The sequence below is a fragment of the Trichoderma harzianum genome (assembly GCF_003025095.1).
Source record: "Trichoderma harzianum CBS 226.95 unplaced genomic scaffold M431scaffold_1, whole genome shotgun sequence".
Classification (NCBI taxonomy): Eukaryota; Fungi; Ascomycota; class Sordariomycetes; order Hypocreales; family Hypocreaceae; genus Trichoderma; species Trichoderma harzianum.
In genome coordinates, this window is record NW_020209249.1 from 2183769 (window position 1) to 2198380 (window position 14612).

The window sequence follows — 14612 nt, forward strand, 5'->3', positions numbered from 1 at the left end:
AGGAGTCCAAGGAAATATACGTCCAATATTACGTGACACTCGAACCCACATCTGCACACCAGCCAATCTCAGTTTTTCTCACCAAAGATGTCAAGCAAAGTTCCTGCTCTCCTAGAGCCGTATCTCGGGCTGCCCGAGGAGGCATCGCTGATAGTATTAACAAATGTCATGGGAGCGACGACAAATTGGCTGGTTTTACGGTATATCTACTCAATACTGCAAGGGCGAGGCGCTGGCGCAGATGATGCAGAGACGAATTCTGGAGTTGTGCTTGTGAGCTTTATGAGAGATTTGGCATTTTGGAGAGAGGGCGCAAGCAGATTAGTATGCTCCTTTTATATACCCCCCTTTCTAAACTGAATACTCATTGTGTCTCATCAGGGTTTAGACCTGGACGGTCTAAGTAGGGCCGGCAAGTTTAGTTTCGTAGACGGCTTGACGGGCCTGCTCTCAGGAGGCCAGGGTTCAGAGCCTACTGGAGACAAGGGGAGGATTCTAAAGAATGGCAAGCTGGACGATGTGAAGGGAGGCATCGAAGCAGCGATTGGAGACGTGAGATTGGGATCCAAGGTCTTGATTGTCGATCAACTAGACGAGCTGTTGGCGATATCCGGAGAGGAAGACGTTACTGGGCTGGCTCTGGAGGGAATGCTGTTTTCTCTGAGAGAGGTGAGTCTCGATAATCGCCCCTGTCACTTTTCAAAGCAGAGAAAAAAAGAATTCAGGCGCGCTAACATAAGACGATCAGCGAGTTCACGCGACAGTCCTTACCTTCTCCGCAGACGATGCTCTCCTGCGCGCCCAAACCACGTCATTGGAGCGCTCGCACGCGGCGTTAGTACTCGCTCAAACACATGCTGCAGATCTAGTCCTCAGCATCAGGTTGCTAGACACGGGTGTAGCTAAAGATGTCAGTGGCGTGGTGAGGATTGCTGTGCGGAAAGAGGAAGAGGAGAGTGCAGAGTACTTGTACCACATAGGGGCGGATGGGAATGTAAAGGTGTTTGAAAGAGGAACTTGATAGTATGCTGTGCTACGAGGTTTTTGGAAATGACAAGCGATGAAGCATAAAGCAATTATCTGGTGAAATGTCACAGATACATGGACAAGTGAAGAGATGAGAGCGTGAATGCTTTTGGAGCAGTCAACATCGTCCTTCGAGGCTTAGAATGAATATTCATCACATGCAGCATTTTACAGCTTGCAAAATGGAGAGCGACGGGCGCAAGGGACATATGAAGAATCAAGATGCCATTTCAGACTTTCGTCGCCCGAATCCCTACGGAACCACCGGCGCGAAAATAAAAGCAATTGGGGTCCGTTTTAAAAACACCATTTGTCCCATGCTCCAGCCCCTTCCTTGATCAATCGCCCAAATTTACATCCACCGCCACCCCAACTCGAATCCATGCAGCAAGAAAAAACAGAGAAGATGAAAAAAAAAGAATGATCCGGCAGGAACGTCGCTCTCATCACTTGGCTTTTCCACGTATCGTAAAAAATAAGAGAAGAGGAGAAGATGCAAAAGGTTTTTCGCCAGGATTCATTAACCTCATGGACGGATTATTTGTTTTGGTTCTTCTATTTTTTCCCCTCGTTTCTCTCTCTCCCTCCTCTACCCTTTTGTGCATGATCCGGTGTAGCGACGAAAGAAAAAAAAACCAGCAGCAGCAGAAAGAGAGCTCGAAACGCCCATGTCACTCTTTAAGATTCCTGCTCAGCGGACTTCTTGCCAACCCTGGCGTTCTTGGGGGCGCCAGTCTGGAAGCCGTTCTTGAATCGTCGGGAAACGTCCTTGAGGTAGCGGGTGCGGCCAGTGCCGACGGTCCTTCTCCGCTTGGCCTTCTCGCTCCAGTTGTCTGTGAAGAGGAGGAATGTTAGACTGTCATTCTTGCACTTGGCCAGGGAGGAAGGGCAACAGAGACAATCGGTCTCTTGCGTTGCATGTAGGCCAGAATTCGACTTAGGGAGTACATACACTTGCGCATCTTGGCGGCAGGGTATCCGCAAGAGGCACACTCATGCTTCTGGACGTGCAGAGAGCGACGGCCTATTCCAACCACAATCAGCATTCCAATTCATCATTGATCCGTTCAACTCAATTCGCCTCTCGTCGCAATCGCTTCCCTCCGGTCGATTCGTCGAGACAAGAGCCACTCTTCGAGCCCGGTGGCTTTTCCTCCCCTTGTATCTGGCGGTGGTCTCGATCGAATCTCCGGGAAGGGCCTCGATTGCGAAAGAGGCTTCATGGTTTTCGTGCGTTTCCGGTGGAAGAGAGAAAACTAACCGCATCGTCGGCAGAGAGTGTGCGTCTTGTTGTGACGCTTACCAAAGCTGGAGGTACCCTTCGCTACACGCAGGAACAACCGTCAGCATCATCTCGAAACATCACCAACAAAGTCTCGTTGTATCCCATCTTCTTCCCCTTGTATCTCGCGCAGCATCTTTCGAAAAATTGCGAGCTGGGTCGTAGCTTGGGATCTCGAGACGGCGAGCAGGAACAGTAAACGTACTCATCTTGGCGGTCGGTGGTGGTTAGGCGTGAAGTTGGGGATGACGATTCACAAATTGTTAATTTGGGGAGAGCAACGCCTTTTTCGCGGTGGAGTGTCGAATTGCCAGCCCTAATTTTTGCGTGGGAGTGGCGTGGGCCCGGCACCCGTCTAAACCACGTGATGATACCCTCTCGTCTATGCACGTGATGCCACTTTGTTTCCTTATCTCAATCTTTGGCTTAGTAAGCACTCGACTTCCCTGCTGGTGCTCAGTACTAGGTAGGTACCTAGCTGGAGCGTCAATGTGCAGCTTCCCAATGACAACTGGGGCTGTCTAGGTAGACTACTTGACTATTACTATTGTAAGTCTACAATGCTGCTGCTTTTCCCTTCATATTTAACATCATCCTAATTTCTCCAACCACATCTACAGAAATCACAAGTTTCGGCTCTTTAATCATGTTGATATTTCAATACCCGTGGTATTTATACATTTGATAACGACTGGCTGAGCAGAACAAAAGACTAATATACATGTAACCAGACTCGCTATAAATCATTCATCTGCTCTTCTCGGCAACTCGATGTGAAATATCGCTCATGGCTATGGAAAGTGATATCATCTAAAGATCGACACGATTCCGTCATTAGGTATCTCTGATGCCAAAAGTCAATCCCAATAGGAAAATAATCGAAAACCAGCAGCAAAACTCAAAGCTCCTTTAAACTCCGTCCTTATCCAATCCAGGTCATCAAGACAAACAAATCGCCCCAGCAGCGCGATAGAGAGGCACACATATATGATCATGCAGATATATGAATGCCATACCAAAATTCCAGATCCAACATTGCTTCCCATCTCAACGCCGTACGTCCAGCTAAACACCGTCTTTTGTTGCCTTCATATCGTCATCCAATTTCTTTTCTTCTTCTAAGGCCACTGTGCCGGTCCAATTTTCTCACCGGGAAGTACGTGCTTGGAGATTGCAGTACCTTGGAAATCCATGGTTTGCACGGCGCCGTCGTTGCCCCACCATGAAGGACTGTTCATGTTGGTCAAGTACAGCGTGAAGAAGATGAGCAACGTGGATATGATGAGACCACAGTCCAGCGCCGCCGAGAGAATGTAGTTGTACTGCAGCCACCAGCCGGTGTATCGTCGCCGGATGAAGTAGTTGAAAACGATGCCGGCAATTCCCCAGCAGAGGTAGATGTTGACAGTCGCGGGAGGGAGCAAGCCAGTGCCTCCGAAGATGACGGGGGAGCTGACATATCGCCAGAAAGACTTGGGCCAGCGGCGAGCCAGCAGCCAAGTGGCAATGGGCGTGATGGCTCCAACAAGCCAGAACCATTGCAGGGAGGCATAAAGAGCTCCATGGCTAAAGATACGAGCGGGACCAATAGCACCCCAGATGATTGAGGCTGTGTAGAAGACGCGGCCACCGGGACAAGTATAATTGTTCTCTTGGTCCAGATCACAGACGTTAGGGATGTGGCCCAGAGCCCAGTTCATGACTGCAATCTGCACAATGGCAGACCACACAGAGGCCAAAAGCTGAGAAGTGAACATGACACGAGGCGGCACCTTCATGTAGTGGCCAAGCTTCAGGTCCTGGGCAAAGTACAGCGCCTGTGCCATGGAGATGTAGCCATAATTCTTGAACATCATCATGGCAAGAGGTCGGCCGGGGACCATGTATCCAATGATGAACTCGGTGAGCACGTTGAGACCGAGCTGGATGTTGGTGATGGCCTGAATGATGCCAATGGGAATGAGCCATACAATCGGAAGCAGCAGGCAAACGATATAGGCCCACACAGGGAAGCCCGTGTCCCAGCCAGCGACGATGCCAAAGGAAATGGCAACCATACCAACGAACAGTGCTGCACAAATCCTTTTCGTTAGCATCTCGACTTCACATTGCATATCAAGATGAGTACTCAGATGAGTAGGGACATGACATACCTGCATACCACCAATCCTCCGCATCTCGGTATTTCTTCATCAACCGCATGTGGACATCATCCTCCTGGTGGCGAGCCAGCTTGAACTGACCCCAGATCTCTTTGCCATGGTAAAGAGCAACGTGGATGAGCACGGCGGCAACGGCAGCAAACGACAAAGCATAGGCGAGAGCAAACTGCGTCGGCAAGAACAAAGGCGAATACTCCTTATACGCCGTCTCGTTGAAATTCAAGTCGTTTCCAAGGATTCGCGAAACGTTGTAAACCTGGCCAAGGTTGTCGTATGACTCGGAAGACTGGACAGGGAAGTAATCAGAATACCAGGTGCCGCTAAAGTGAATACCCATGGAGATGACGACGAAGAAGACGATGATGCCGCCGAGCACGTTGGCGATGGCGTGGAAAGGAGGAATCAGGGGCGAGCCCAAGAAGCCGCTGTAAACAGACCAGTCGAAGGAGGTGGGCATCAAGCCGTATCCGTGGGAGGGACCAAAGATCTTTTGGACGACGACGTTGTTCGGGGCAATCCAGCAAACCCATGCAAAGGAGGACAAGCCCTTGAAGATCCAGCCGGGGAACCAGAACCAGATGAATGCGCCAAACCCTACGATGAGGAAGAGCTTGTAGCGCCCGATGGACCAACCGTTAGTCTTTGACGGATCCGATGGCGAGTGGTCGTGTAGGCTGTAGAAGAGGGCGACGTTGACCAAGTCGGCAGGCCAAATCATGGCGGCAGGCCAAACCAAGAAGCGACGGGCCAAGCCAGCGAGGCCGTATCCAGTACACAGGGTAGTGATGCCGAAAAGAAGCTGAAACGCCCAGCCGAAATCCTGCTTATAAAAGAGGCGCTGGGCAAGCAAGACGTCGGTCGCATAGAGCACACCACCGCCGTAGGCAGCCTAAGAAGGGGGGATCAGTTACGCTAAACGGAAGAGACATTGATGCGCAAATGATACTCACGTTGGACATGGCAACGATGATGACGTGCTCCTTGTGGTTGAACTTGCCGGGCCGAAGGTTGAACTTGATGCCAAATAGATTCCATTCCTTGTCGGGCATGATCAAATCCCAGCCCCGACCGATGGGATAGGCAATCAGCTGAATGACATACGTCGTGATGGCGACGCTCGGGTTGCGAAGCGAGAAGAGCATGTTGACTCCAGAACCGACAGTGCAGAGAATTAAGCCGATGACCCAGGCGCGGATGGTGTTTGCAGGGACGTCGACATCGTAGTTTCGAACAACAGCTCGGACCTATAAGAGAGAGGAAAGATTTATCGATCAGCTTACACGGCTCTTCACTCACGCATACAATCATTCATCCATTTCATGTTGGTCTCTCCTTCATCTCATAGTTCATTCATACCTCGGGATAAGGGCTGTTGTCTTCCATGAGCGCATGCTCAATCTCGATGCCCTTCTCGGCATTGCCTGTCGCAATAGCAGCGTCGACATCGTTGAGATCGTCGATGGGCAGGTTGGGGTCGAGCTTGTGTGCCTTTTCAAACTGCTGGAGATGTTGAAGATGTTGCATGCCGGGCAGATCTTGCTCCAGAGGACCGGGGATCGGAGTGATCTCCTCCGGCTCATGGCGCCGGCGGAAGATGGACGGCAACATGTCGACTGTAAGAAACCGGTTTATCGTCAGTTGCTTTCTACTGCTGTAATTGGCGTCGCTTTTATCGCCGTCGCCCGTCTGGTCGTCGACAGATCGAACGAGCCGAGTCGAATCGAATCGGGCGAAGTCAAGTCTGTGTGACTCGCACTCTCTCGCTCGCTCACTCTCTTTTCTCTCTTTCTCTTCGGTGAGGAAGGATTTGTAGAGGGTGGGAAGAGAGAGTGAGTGCGACGACCTTACAAAACACCAGCAGATAGTCGCTGGGACGCTAACCCCATGGGCTGCAATACAGCACATCTACGCCCTGCCAATCAAAAGGCCCGTTGGTGAGCGCCATTCTGGCTCTCACGAGTCCAGCCGACCAGGCATGGCTCCATCTTGATAAATTCCCCGCCAAAACATGGGCAGTGTGGCTCGAGACCAGACCGAGATAGAGACGGCGCAGCACAGTGCGCAGCTAGCCGTCCAGCCCCTGTCGGTTCCTGTCATCCACCATGTGCCAAACATGTGCCAGAGAGAAGAAGGCTTGAAGGCTTTCTCAAGGCTTGGGCGGCCAAAGGCGCCTGCTGGTTGGTCGGCTTTGGCTGTGCTGGTGCCAATTCCCTGATAACCTGCTCTTCCTGGGGATCAACGGCGTGCGAAGCCAAGAACCTTCCTAATGGACCATAGCGCCGCCCTCCGTGGCTGGACTCTGGAGACAGTCTGAACAAGGCACGGGAGCACGGAGAGCGACATTCTTCAGAATCCACGCAAGCCGACAGATTCGTTCGAGAATTGAGTGGTTGCCGGCGTCCAACTCCTCGGCCCCGTATATACTCGATCATACATACAGTATGTTCTCACAGGAGGATGCTCGGGATCGATGTCAGATGCCTTGACCGCCTGTGTGCTCTGTACCCAACTCGTACTATTCGTGTCCGTGCCGTGCATCAACAACCAACACGCATATTACTGCAATGAGCCGAGCCACAAGTACAGCACAGTACTGAAGCATGTGCCTTCTTACAACTTCCTTGCCGTGCCGAGCTGCGAGGCGCAAAATAGTCTGTTTTGCTGGCCAGCCAATGATGCAGCCAAGGGGCCGCCTAGCCTCAACGCTTCCCCCAGGGCTGCCCAGGGTGAGAGGCCCTTATCTCTCCCCCTCGCATGGCGTTATTTCTGGCTTGTAATCGCGAGAAGCTGGAATGGAAAATAGCCGGGCAAGCCCATTGTTTAGCCCATCCCAAAAAGCATCTTATCTCTGAATCCGATCTCGGGACCCCAGATTGCGTGGATTTGCAAAAAACGGAGTTGACTGTTTCGATGCTGAGAGATTTTTAATTCTCCACAAAGCAGAACAAGACCAAAGACGAAGCCGAAGCCGACTTTCCTTTCCTTTCTTCTCGACAGGCCCGTCCCGTTTGGGCAACCAGAGTTGCGTACGGTACGAATCCCTCAAGGGCGGCACGGTATCGCCTTTTCCGCCTCGTTTTTCTCGTCTCACCCATTTTCCAAACGAGCGATGTCCCGTCCCATGCGCTTCCTTACTCGTACTGTACAGCACGCACTAACCAGGCACACAGCCAAGCCGCTCCCCGACTGCGTGCAGACGCCACAAAGAACGAAAATTCTCAGCTGCGCACCCGGTTCCCCTGCAAACCTAGAGTTCTAAGCCCGCCCTTCTGATATCTCCGCCTCGCTGTGCAGACGATGCCGTATCTCGTCCCTAGCCGTCAAGCCCATCATCGGTTCAACGCCAATGTCAAGTCCTCTTCTGCGCTCTCTCCTCAACCGTGACAGCTTCAACCAACGAGCGAAAACGCTCCCCCAATTTGCTGACCATCCAGGTTGTCTCTCGCCTTTTGTGCTCCGCTCCGCCACCCGACAGTGTGGAACTTTTGACGCGGACCGGCCAAGGCAAACAGAAGTTCCCTCTCTTCCGGCGCCGTTTTTCCTTTTACATAAAGGCGGCTACGGCCCCTTTGAACACAACCGTTCTCTCTGGGGGACTTGAATCAGGGCACTTTTGTCTCAGTTTTGAGTTTTCCGTTTTGGTTGTTTTAACCCCTTTAAATTTTTCGGGGCCCTTTCATTCTTCTTTTTTTTGCCACGGAGCGGGATGCTAATTGTGGTTTGTTGGCCCGAGGGGTCCATTCGCTGCCGATCTCCCCACAATGAGGCTATCAGAGCCGAAAGTCGAATCCTTTTGTTCTTTTATCATTGATGCTTACCTAGGCGTTCACCGAAGTGCTACAAACTGGCGTGATGGGTTGATAGGGGAAAGATTCGCTGGGCATGATGCCTACTTTCGATTCATTTGTCGCATCTTCATCGCCATTCTTTTGTTTATTTTCTTCTTTTTCTTTGTCAAAACTCATTGTGTAGCATTGATACCGGAACATACATCCCACTAAACGCCAGCAAGGGACAAAACCCTTGTCCATACCAGGAATATGAGACGCAGCAAGCATACACCCCGCTGCCACAAACGATCCTCTTCTTCTCACTTTTTGCAAAGTGCTGGTGTCACCTACAAAAGTCCGAGCAAGAGTTCTTGCCCGGAACTGTATCTGAGAACAGTAAGATCGCGGAGTGGAGAGAGCTGCAATGCTACCGAAAGACTGAGTACTTTTACGAGACGGAGCACAGGCATCATGCTCAACGGAAGCAGCCAATTGTAGGTAGACGACGACATATCAGGGTCATCGTCTTGTCTTGATTGCTCCCTGTCCAGCACTTTCTAATGAGGAGGTTCTCTTTCTTTTCATAGCTCTACCCGAGCATTAAGTATTGGGGTTCGTATTATGGATATGGAATACAAGCAGCTGCTTCTAGCACGCTGGAAACTGGATATAAAAGTAAGGAGGGGATCAAGAATGAGAAGGAGAGAAAGCGTCCGCAAGACACCACCACTACAGTGGATTCAAGTCGGCGACGTGGCCCAACGAGACATTCCAAAGCGTAGTCCTTCCGTGTGTAACCTCGTCCCACTCTTCCGATGCAAAGATCCCCCTTGCGTACTCTTGCACTCTCTCCGTCAGCAAGTCCCGTCGGCTCACGTCCATCAGCCGCGCTATCAGTGCCGTAGCATGTGCATCCAGGATGGTTGGCCTGTCTCCAAAGATCCAAAGTTTCCCGTGGTGCTGCTCGTCGAGGATTGTGTCTAGTTTTTGCACAAAGTCGCGAGCCTTGTCTTCAACATCCGCGATGCTAGTAGGAGTAAACATGCTGTTGTGGAACAGATCATGACTAGCAAGGCTGTTAACACCTTCTCGGATGATTGACCAACTTTTCCATCAAACAGACTTACAAGACACTCTTCATTTCCAGCGCTCTACGATGGCGCTCGGTCAAATCCTTCTTCTCCAGCAGCTCGGCCGCTCGATTGAGAATACCGTGCTTCCTTTCGTCAGGCCCAATCGTCAGAGTCAAAGCATGAAAGCTGTACAGCTTTTCCATCATCTCCTGGATCATTTCGCGATGGTCCTCGGGAATAAGTTCCGGTTGTTTCTCACACAGCCATTTAGAGATATCGTTGCTATCTGTGAGTGGTGATGCAAGCGCAGGTGATGTCAGTGCGGGCACCTACTTTCAGTGTCAGCATCTTACATCACTCTCGTCAAGTCTCTAAAAAGACACGATCTGATATCCATATTTCATAGAGACTAACCTGGCCTCTTGAGTTCACCGAAGTGAGATAAAGCTCTGAATAGTTCTCTTCTCTGTGAAGATTCACCAGCCTAATTTCGACCTTTGGCGCCGTCTCTGGATTCAACCGTCTTGCTAATACGAGTCCAAATCGTACCATGAGTGAATACAAAGAAAACGGAAAATAGTGAAGAACATAGACGTCGTTTTCAGCCGCCATCTTGTCCTTGTTGATAGGCTAACGAATCGGCTGTGCTGTGAATACGAACCCGACAAAGACTGATACTGGCACCGACACAAGCAATCTTGAAGGCGGGCTAGAGTTTGCAGTTGACAAACAGTCCAGACAAATGGGGGCAGCTCAATGGTTTTATATCTTGGAATGATTGAATCAATAACGAGGGTCGATGCCGGCGGATGCCTCTGATATGGAGTTGAATGATCCGGTCGCGTGTGGAGCCAAAACCCCCGGACCGGCTACGCCGTCGCGTTCACGATCGGGTGCCGCTCCTTGTCCCTGCTCTCTCAGCTGCGCCTCACTACGCCTCAGTCTCACCGAGATTTTCAATGCCATTGTCTCGTTTCCCATGACGAAATGCGCGATTACCCGGCGGCCCTTTGAGATCTGGGGCAATTGCATCATACTCTCCTTAGGGGCCACTCGATCTGTCGATTTTATCTCTCCGCCTCTTGATGGCTGGCTTTTGTAGCATCGGTTTAGTCATTGTGGCCAACGGTGGGTTTGATGGCACAACTTAGTCCCGCATTTCTTCAATGGCGATACAGGTACGGAGTACGCCCTTGCAAAACAATTGGAGGGAGGGAGAAAGGATCCAGAGACTGCCAGGGAGTATATCAATAAATTCCCGATGGTGAGCATTAATTGCCCAGCATTTCGACGCGGGGCTCTCCCCCATTTGGGACAATGTCCTTCACAGCCCCTTGTCTTCCACGTTCATTTACATGCCACGATTGAGAGAAATATGGCCAAGATCGATGGTGATTTATCCACTTGTTGGAGGGTGTTCCCCAATAGCCGATCACGATCTGCAGGTCATGATGGCATTAGTCCCACCGATCGTATTTTGCTGGGTCATGATCAGCATCCAATAGTTTTCACTTCCTCAACTTTCAACTCACATAAGTTTTATCGCTGATGGATCTTACTTTTGCTTTTCGTCCGTCGTCTGTCTGTGCAATGTTTTATCAGAGCAGAAGCTCGTACAAGTCCAACTGTCGCTTCACTTCATTCCAGCGACAGATTAAGCCAGAATAGATGGCCAATTGGCGACGCTCAGAACAAAGGGACGTTTCAGAAAAGATGGATTAAGACAGAATCGACAACCTCTCAGAGTGTGAGAGTAAGATACTGAGGCCTCTTGCGAATTTAGTCGTGTCACAGCTATATGCAAGCGCCAATTCCGTCCACTTGGTGTTTCTCTTCACAGCACCACAACAGTTTTCTTCAGCATCAGTGCGAAGAACAGCTGCCCCACGCATACAAATTCAGCGAAGCTCTTATCAATTAAGCAGATGATGTTTTTCTGCTTCCAGCGTTACTCTTCACGAGCCAAAAGATGTGAATGGCCTCGACGAACGCAATATTGTAAGATCTTTCAGGTCCCATTTCTGTAAAAAGACTTAAATCCCGTTTCGAGACATCTTCATCACGCCGTAGCATAGTTTGAAGCAGTCATAAACCACAGTCAGAAATTGAAGACATATGATCAAGTCACGAGCTTGATTGAATCGTGGCGAGTGAAACAACTCTTAGCATAATTCATAGTCTTCTATATTCGCCCTGGTGCCATGCAACGTCTACTGCATGTCTCATCGTACACTCTCAATAGAGTTAGAGTAAGGGGGCCAGCAAGTTCTGTTCAGGTTGGTATATCTGAATTGAGCCCGAGATTTTATGTCCCAAAACATGCACGTGAAGGTCTTTGAGATTTCTTGTCTTCGAGATTTTTTGTCTTCGAGGTTTCTTGTCGAGATTCCTTGTCTTTTTGAGTCGTGATCGGTGAAAAGCCAGGTCCCGAATCCCAGGAGTTGGACAGCTTCGAGCCAGTCGACATTCGACATTCATGGTGCCACTAAAGCTTTTCACCCGCAGCATCCTTACACGTTATATCAGCTCTCTCGTGGAGCTTCCGGGTCCCTCTGGGCATCGTGTTCCGCAATAATCGCTCCGAAAACACTCTCAAAGCGACACTCAGCGTGAGGATCGAGTTTTGGCTGAATCTGAGTTGCTTGTGTCCGTGTTGCGCCCATAGAAAGGAAACCGAAACTTTTCCAGAAATCAACCGTGAAACAGCATCACTGATGAGAAAACAACTGGGAAACAGAATCATCGATGAGAAAACAACCGGGAAACATAACTATTGGTGCATGGATAAGAGAAGACGACACGATGAGCTTGTTGCGCAGAGACACACGTTATAGAGGTCATGAGTTTCGGGCATACGAAGCATTTAAATAAGACTGAACCATGACCACTCTTTTATGATTGAGCGAAACTCTTGGCTTTGAGACAATAGCCGAAGTTTGGTAGTAGTCAGTGGTCTTAACAAGGCATAACCATCGCATGAATATCACAGAGGGCAAACACTCGTAAGATCTCCCATGTAGAGGCCTGTCCTCACAACTCATATCCTACGTCGGAGTAATATTGTCATTGTTGCCATAGGAGGAGGCTGTGATCGATCAACCATTGGATGGCTGGCGAAAGCGTCCGGTGAGTTGCATCAAGACGAGACCCAGACATCATGAGCGTATAATACCCTGTAGTGCAGTTATACATCATGAAGCTATCCACAGCCGTGAAGACTTTTGGTCCGTCTGATTCTTGCAAACAAAAGTGGCATCTTCGTAGGGTTCAGCCTTGAAATTGTATCCCGCGAGTATTTCGGATCTGAGACTAGAAAAGCGGTATCGCATATGTTGCAGAGGTATTGACTGACGGTGAGTTGATTCAAAGGTACTTCAACCCGGGTGTTGAAAATGCCAATACGAGTACCAACGCCAGTGCTAAAGCACCTCCACTAGATGAGCTTTTGGCCGGGCTGTCGACCAATACGCAGAATCAGATCTAACACGGGCCAGCGTACAGCTTGGTAGATCAGAGAAGCGGCTGAGGAGGATCCTAGGTGATCGACAGGGGGAGCCGCTTTTCCCCCTGGGTCTTTTCAAGGGGGTTGCGTATAGCCAAGCTTGCCAAGATATTGCAGACCTTGTCAATACAAGCAGATATGCACCATTGTGCTCTGTGGAAGCAGTCATTTGTAGTTTGCGTCTTGCCAGCAGTCAATGGCAGAGACAAGACGAGGCTGAGTGGCGTTTATGTCATGGCAGTGCTCTTTTGTAACGGGAATTGTGTATTATGTCAACATATGTGTCATAATCAGATATATTCCCCGTTGACTGAATACCTGTCAACAGTTTTCTCAATCTGTCTTCCCAGCGTCCATAAGCCAAGTTATGGAGTGGCAGATTTCCACATGGCATGTGCGATAGCGAGCGCGTTGTTCCTCTGTACAGTAAGCCTCCGTCGCTAAGCCAACGGAAGCCATCGATCACACGTGCTGTTCGGTGGTAATGCTCCGGTATCCGCGCTCCAGACGGGTGTACTCGTACGAGTGCAGTATAACGTGTACTCCGTACAACAAGCAATTGGATCAAATAGGCAGTATTCCGACCATGAATGATAAGGAAATGCACCCTGGTCGAGACTCGGGCCGGGCAATGGAGACGGGTAAGGCAGGCAGGCAGTGTTTTCTCCGTATCAAATTCCGTACCTGCATCTGCTTGCCGCCATCCAAGGACGAGTAAAGCGCCAGCACAGCAGAGGCTCCGTGGCCCCGTAGCGCGAGCCCGCAGCAATGCCGGCAAATGAAGAAACTGTCGTCATGAATTGGAGCAGAGGCAGCCAGCCGGTCACTTTGCTCCCGTAGCCTGTGTCATGTAGAGTGGATGCTCCATGGGAAGTGTCCGACAAGAAGGGCTGTCAAAGGTGGCCGGCCTCGAGGATTTCAGGGTTACCATCTCGTGGTGGATGCGTCGCTTTGCCTGTTTTGCACATAGTCGCTGGATCGAAATCGATCTAAGCAGTCCCGGGCCAATTGACAGCGCATTGACTTGACTGAGCTGTTCTGATGGCTCTTTGCTGTGGCTCCGTTGCGTTACTCTTTCGCGTTGGTTTAGGCGAAGAGAAATTCGACAAGCTGTTGGCTGTTTTCTATCGGGTGGCTGTAGCTTTGGACAGAGGTACTGCTAGTAACTTCCCATGTAACTTTGTACCTATTTTCATTTTCCTTTCTGTGCGCCCTGATAACGTGCTACGTTGCACTTTCCAGCAGCAGCACCTCCTCCTTCTTCTTCAAAACGCACACCCCATGTAATTGATTCAACTACCTTGGTTGGCAACTGCCAATGGCAGCATTGGAATGAATCCCGCTGGCCAGGCGCAAACCGGTTCTAACGAGATCCTGCCAAGCTCATGCATGCCTAGGTAGATTATTATTACAGGTCATCCATCCACTGGGAGCATCTCGCGCCCTTATCAGTGGCACTTGGCGCACGACGATTGCAATTTCATGTGTGCTAAATATAAAGAAACCACACTCTTCGTCGTGAGAGCAGTTGGTGCTAGTGAAGTGAAGTTACAGACCTATGATGCCATGGACAGCTGACGACTCCCGAGCTAATGCATGTCTGTTGAAACGGCAATTTCCTCTTTCCCAGTTTTTATGCGGGGGCCGCGCAAGACTGAAGCGTTCGGGGTGCTGAGGATTGCCGACCATCTAACCAAGGTACTTGCTGCTCATAAGATTTTCCACCAAGATGCGTGTACCTTTCTATGACGACGATGGCATTGCGCTGCATTTCGTAATTGTCCCTTGGTCTTTTAT

At 50.2% G+C, this 14612-nt stretch overlaps 5 protein-coding genes across 5 annotated transcripts; 2 read left to right on the forward strand and 3 right to left on the reverse strand.

The window, feature by feature from the left end:
* Positions 1-87: 87 nt before the first annotated feature.
* On the forward strand, positions 88-1021 carry M431DRAFT_489420 (hypothetical protein; the record flags this gene model as incomplete). The annotated part of the gene is made up of 3 exons (XM_024916674.1): positions 88-324; positions 382-669; positions 749-1021. The coding sequence occupies 3 exons, from the start codon at positions 88-90 to the stop codon at positions 1019-1021; spliced, it is 798 nt and encodes a 265-aa protein (XP_024780326.1).
* A 683-nt stretch (positions 1022-1704) lies between these two features.
* On the reverse strand, positions 1705-2517 carry M431DRAFT_489421 (hypothetical protein; the record flags this gene model as incomplete). The annotated part of the gene is made up of 4 exons (XM_024916675.1): positions 1705-1859; positions 1979-2050; positions 2288-2350; positions 2514-2517. The coding sequence occupies 4 exons, from the start codon at positions 2515-2517 to the stop codon at positions 1705-1707; spliced, it is 294 nt and encodes a 97-aa protein (XP_024780327.1).
* Positions 2518-3426: 909 nt separating this feature from the next.
* On the reverse strand, positions 3427-6078 carry M431DRAFT_477106 (hypothetical protein; the record flags this gene model as incomplete). Its single annotated transcript, XM_024915540.1, has 4 exons — positions 3427-4379; positions 4462-5359; positions 5421-5714; positions 5827-6078. The coding sequence occupies 4 exons, from the start codon at positions 6076-6078 to the stop codon at positions 3427-3429; spliced, it is 2397 nt and encodes a 798-aa protein (XP_024780328.1).
* Positions 6079-8969: 2891 nt separating this feature from the next.
* M431DRAFT_674 (hypothetical protein) lies at positions 8970-9925 on the reverse strand (the record flags this gene model as incomplete). Its single annotated transcript, XM_024921731.1, has 3 exons — positions 8970-9306; positions 9368-9642; positions 9728-9925. The coding sequence occupies 3 exons, from the start codon at positions 9923-9925 to the stop codon at positions 8970-8972; spliced, it is 810 nt and encodes a 269-aa protein (XP_024780329.1).
* A 93-nt stretch (positions 9926-10018) lies between these two features.
* Positions 10019-10494, forward strand: M431DRAFT_192435 (hypothetical protein). Its single transcript, XM_024913217.1, has one exon. The coding sequence runs from the start codon at positions 10113-10115 to the stop codon at positions 10413-10415; it is 303 nt and encodes a 100-aa protein (XP_024780330.1). The 5' UTR covers positions 10019-10112; the 3' UTR covers positions 10416-10494.
* Positions 10495-14612: the final 4118 nt, after the last annotated feature.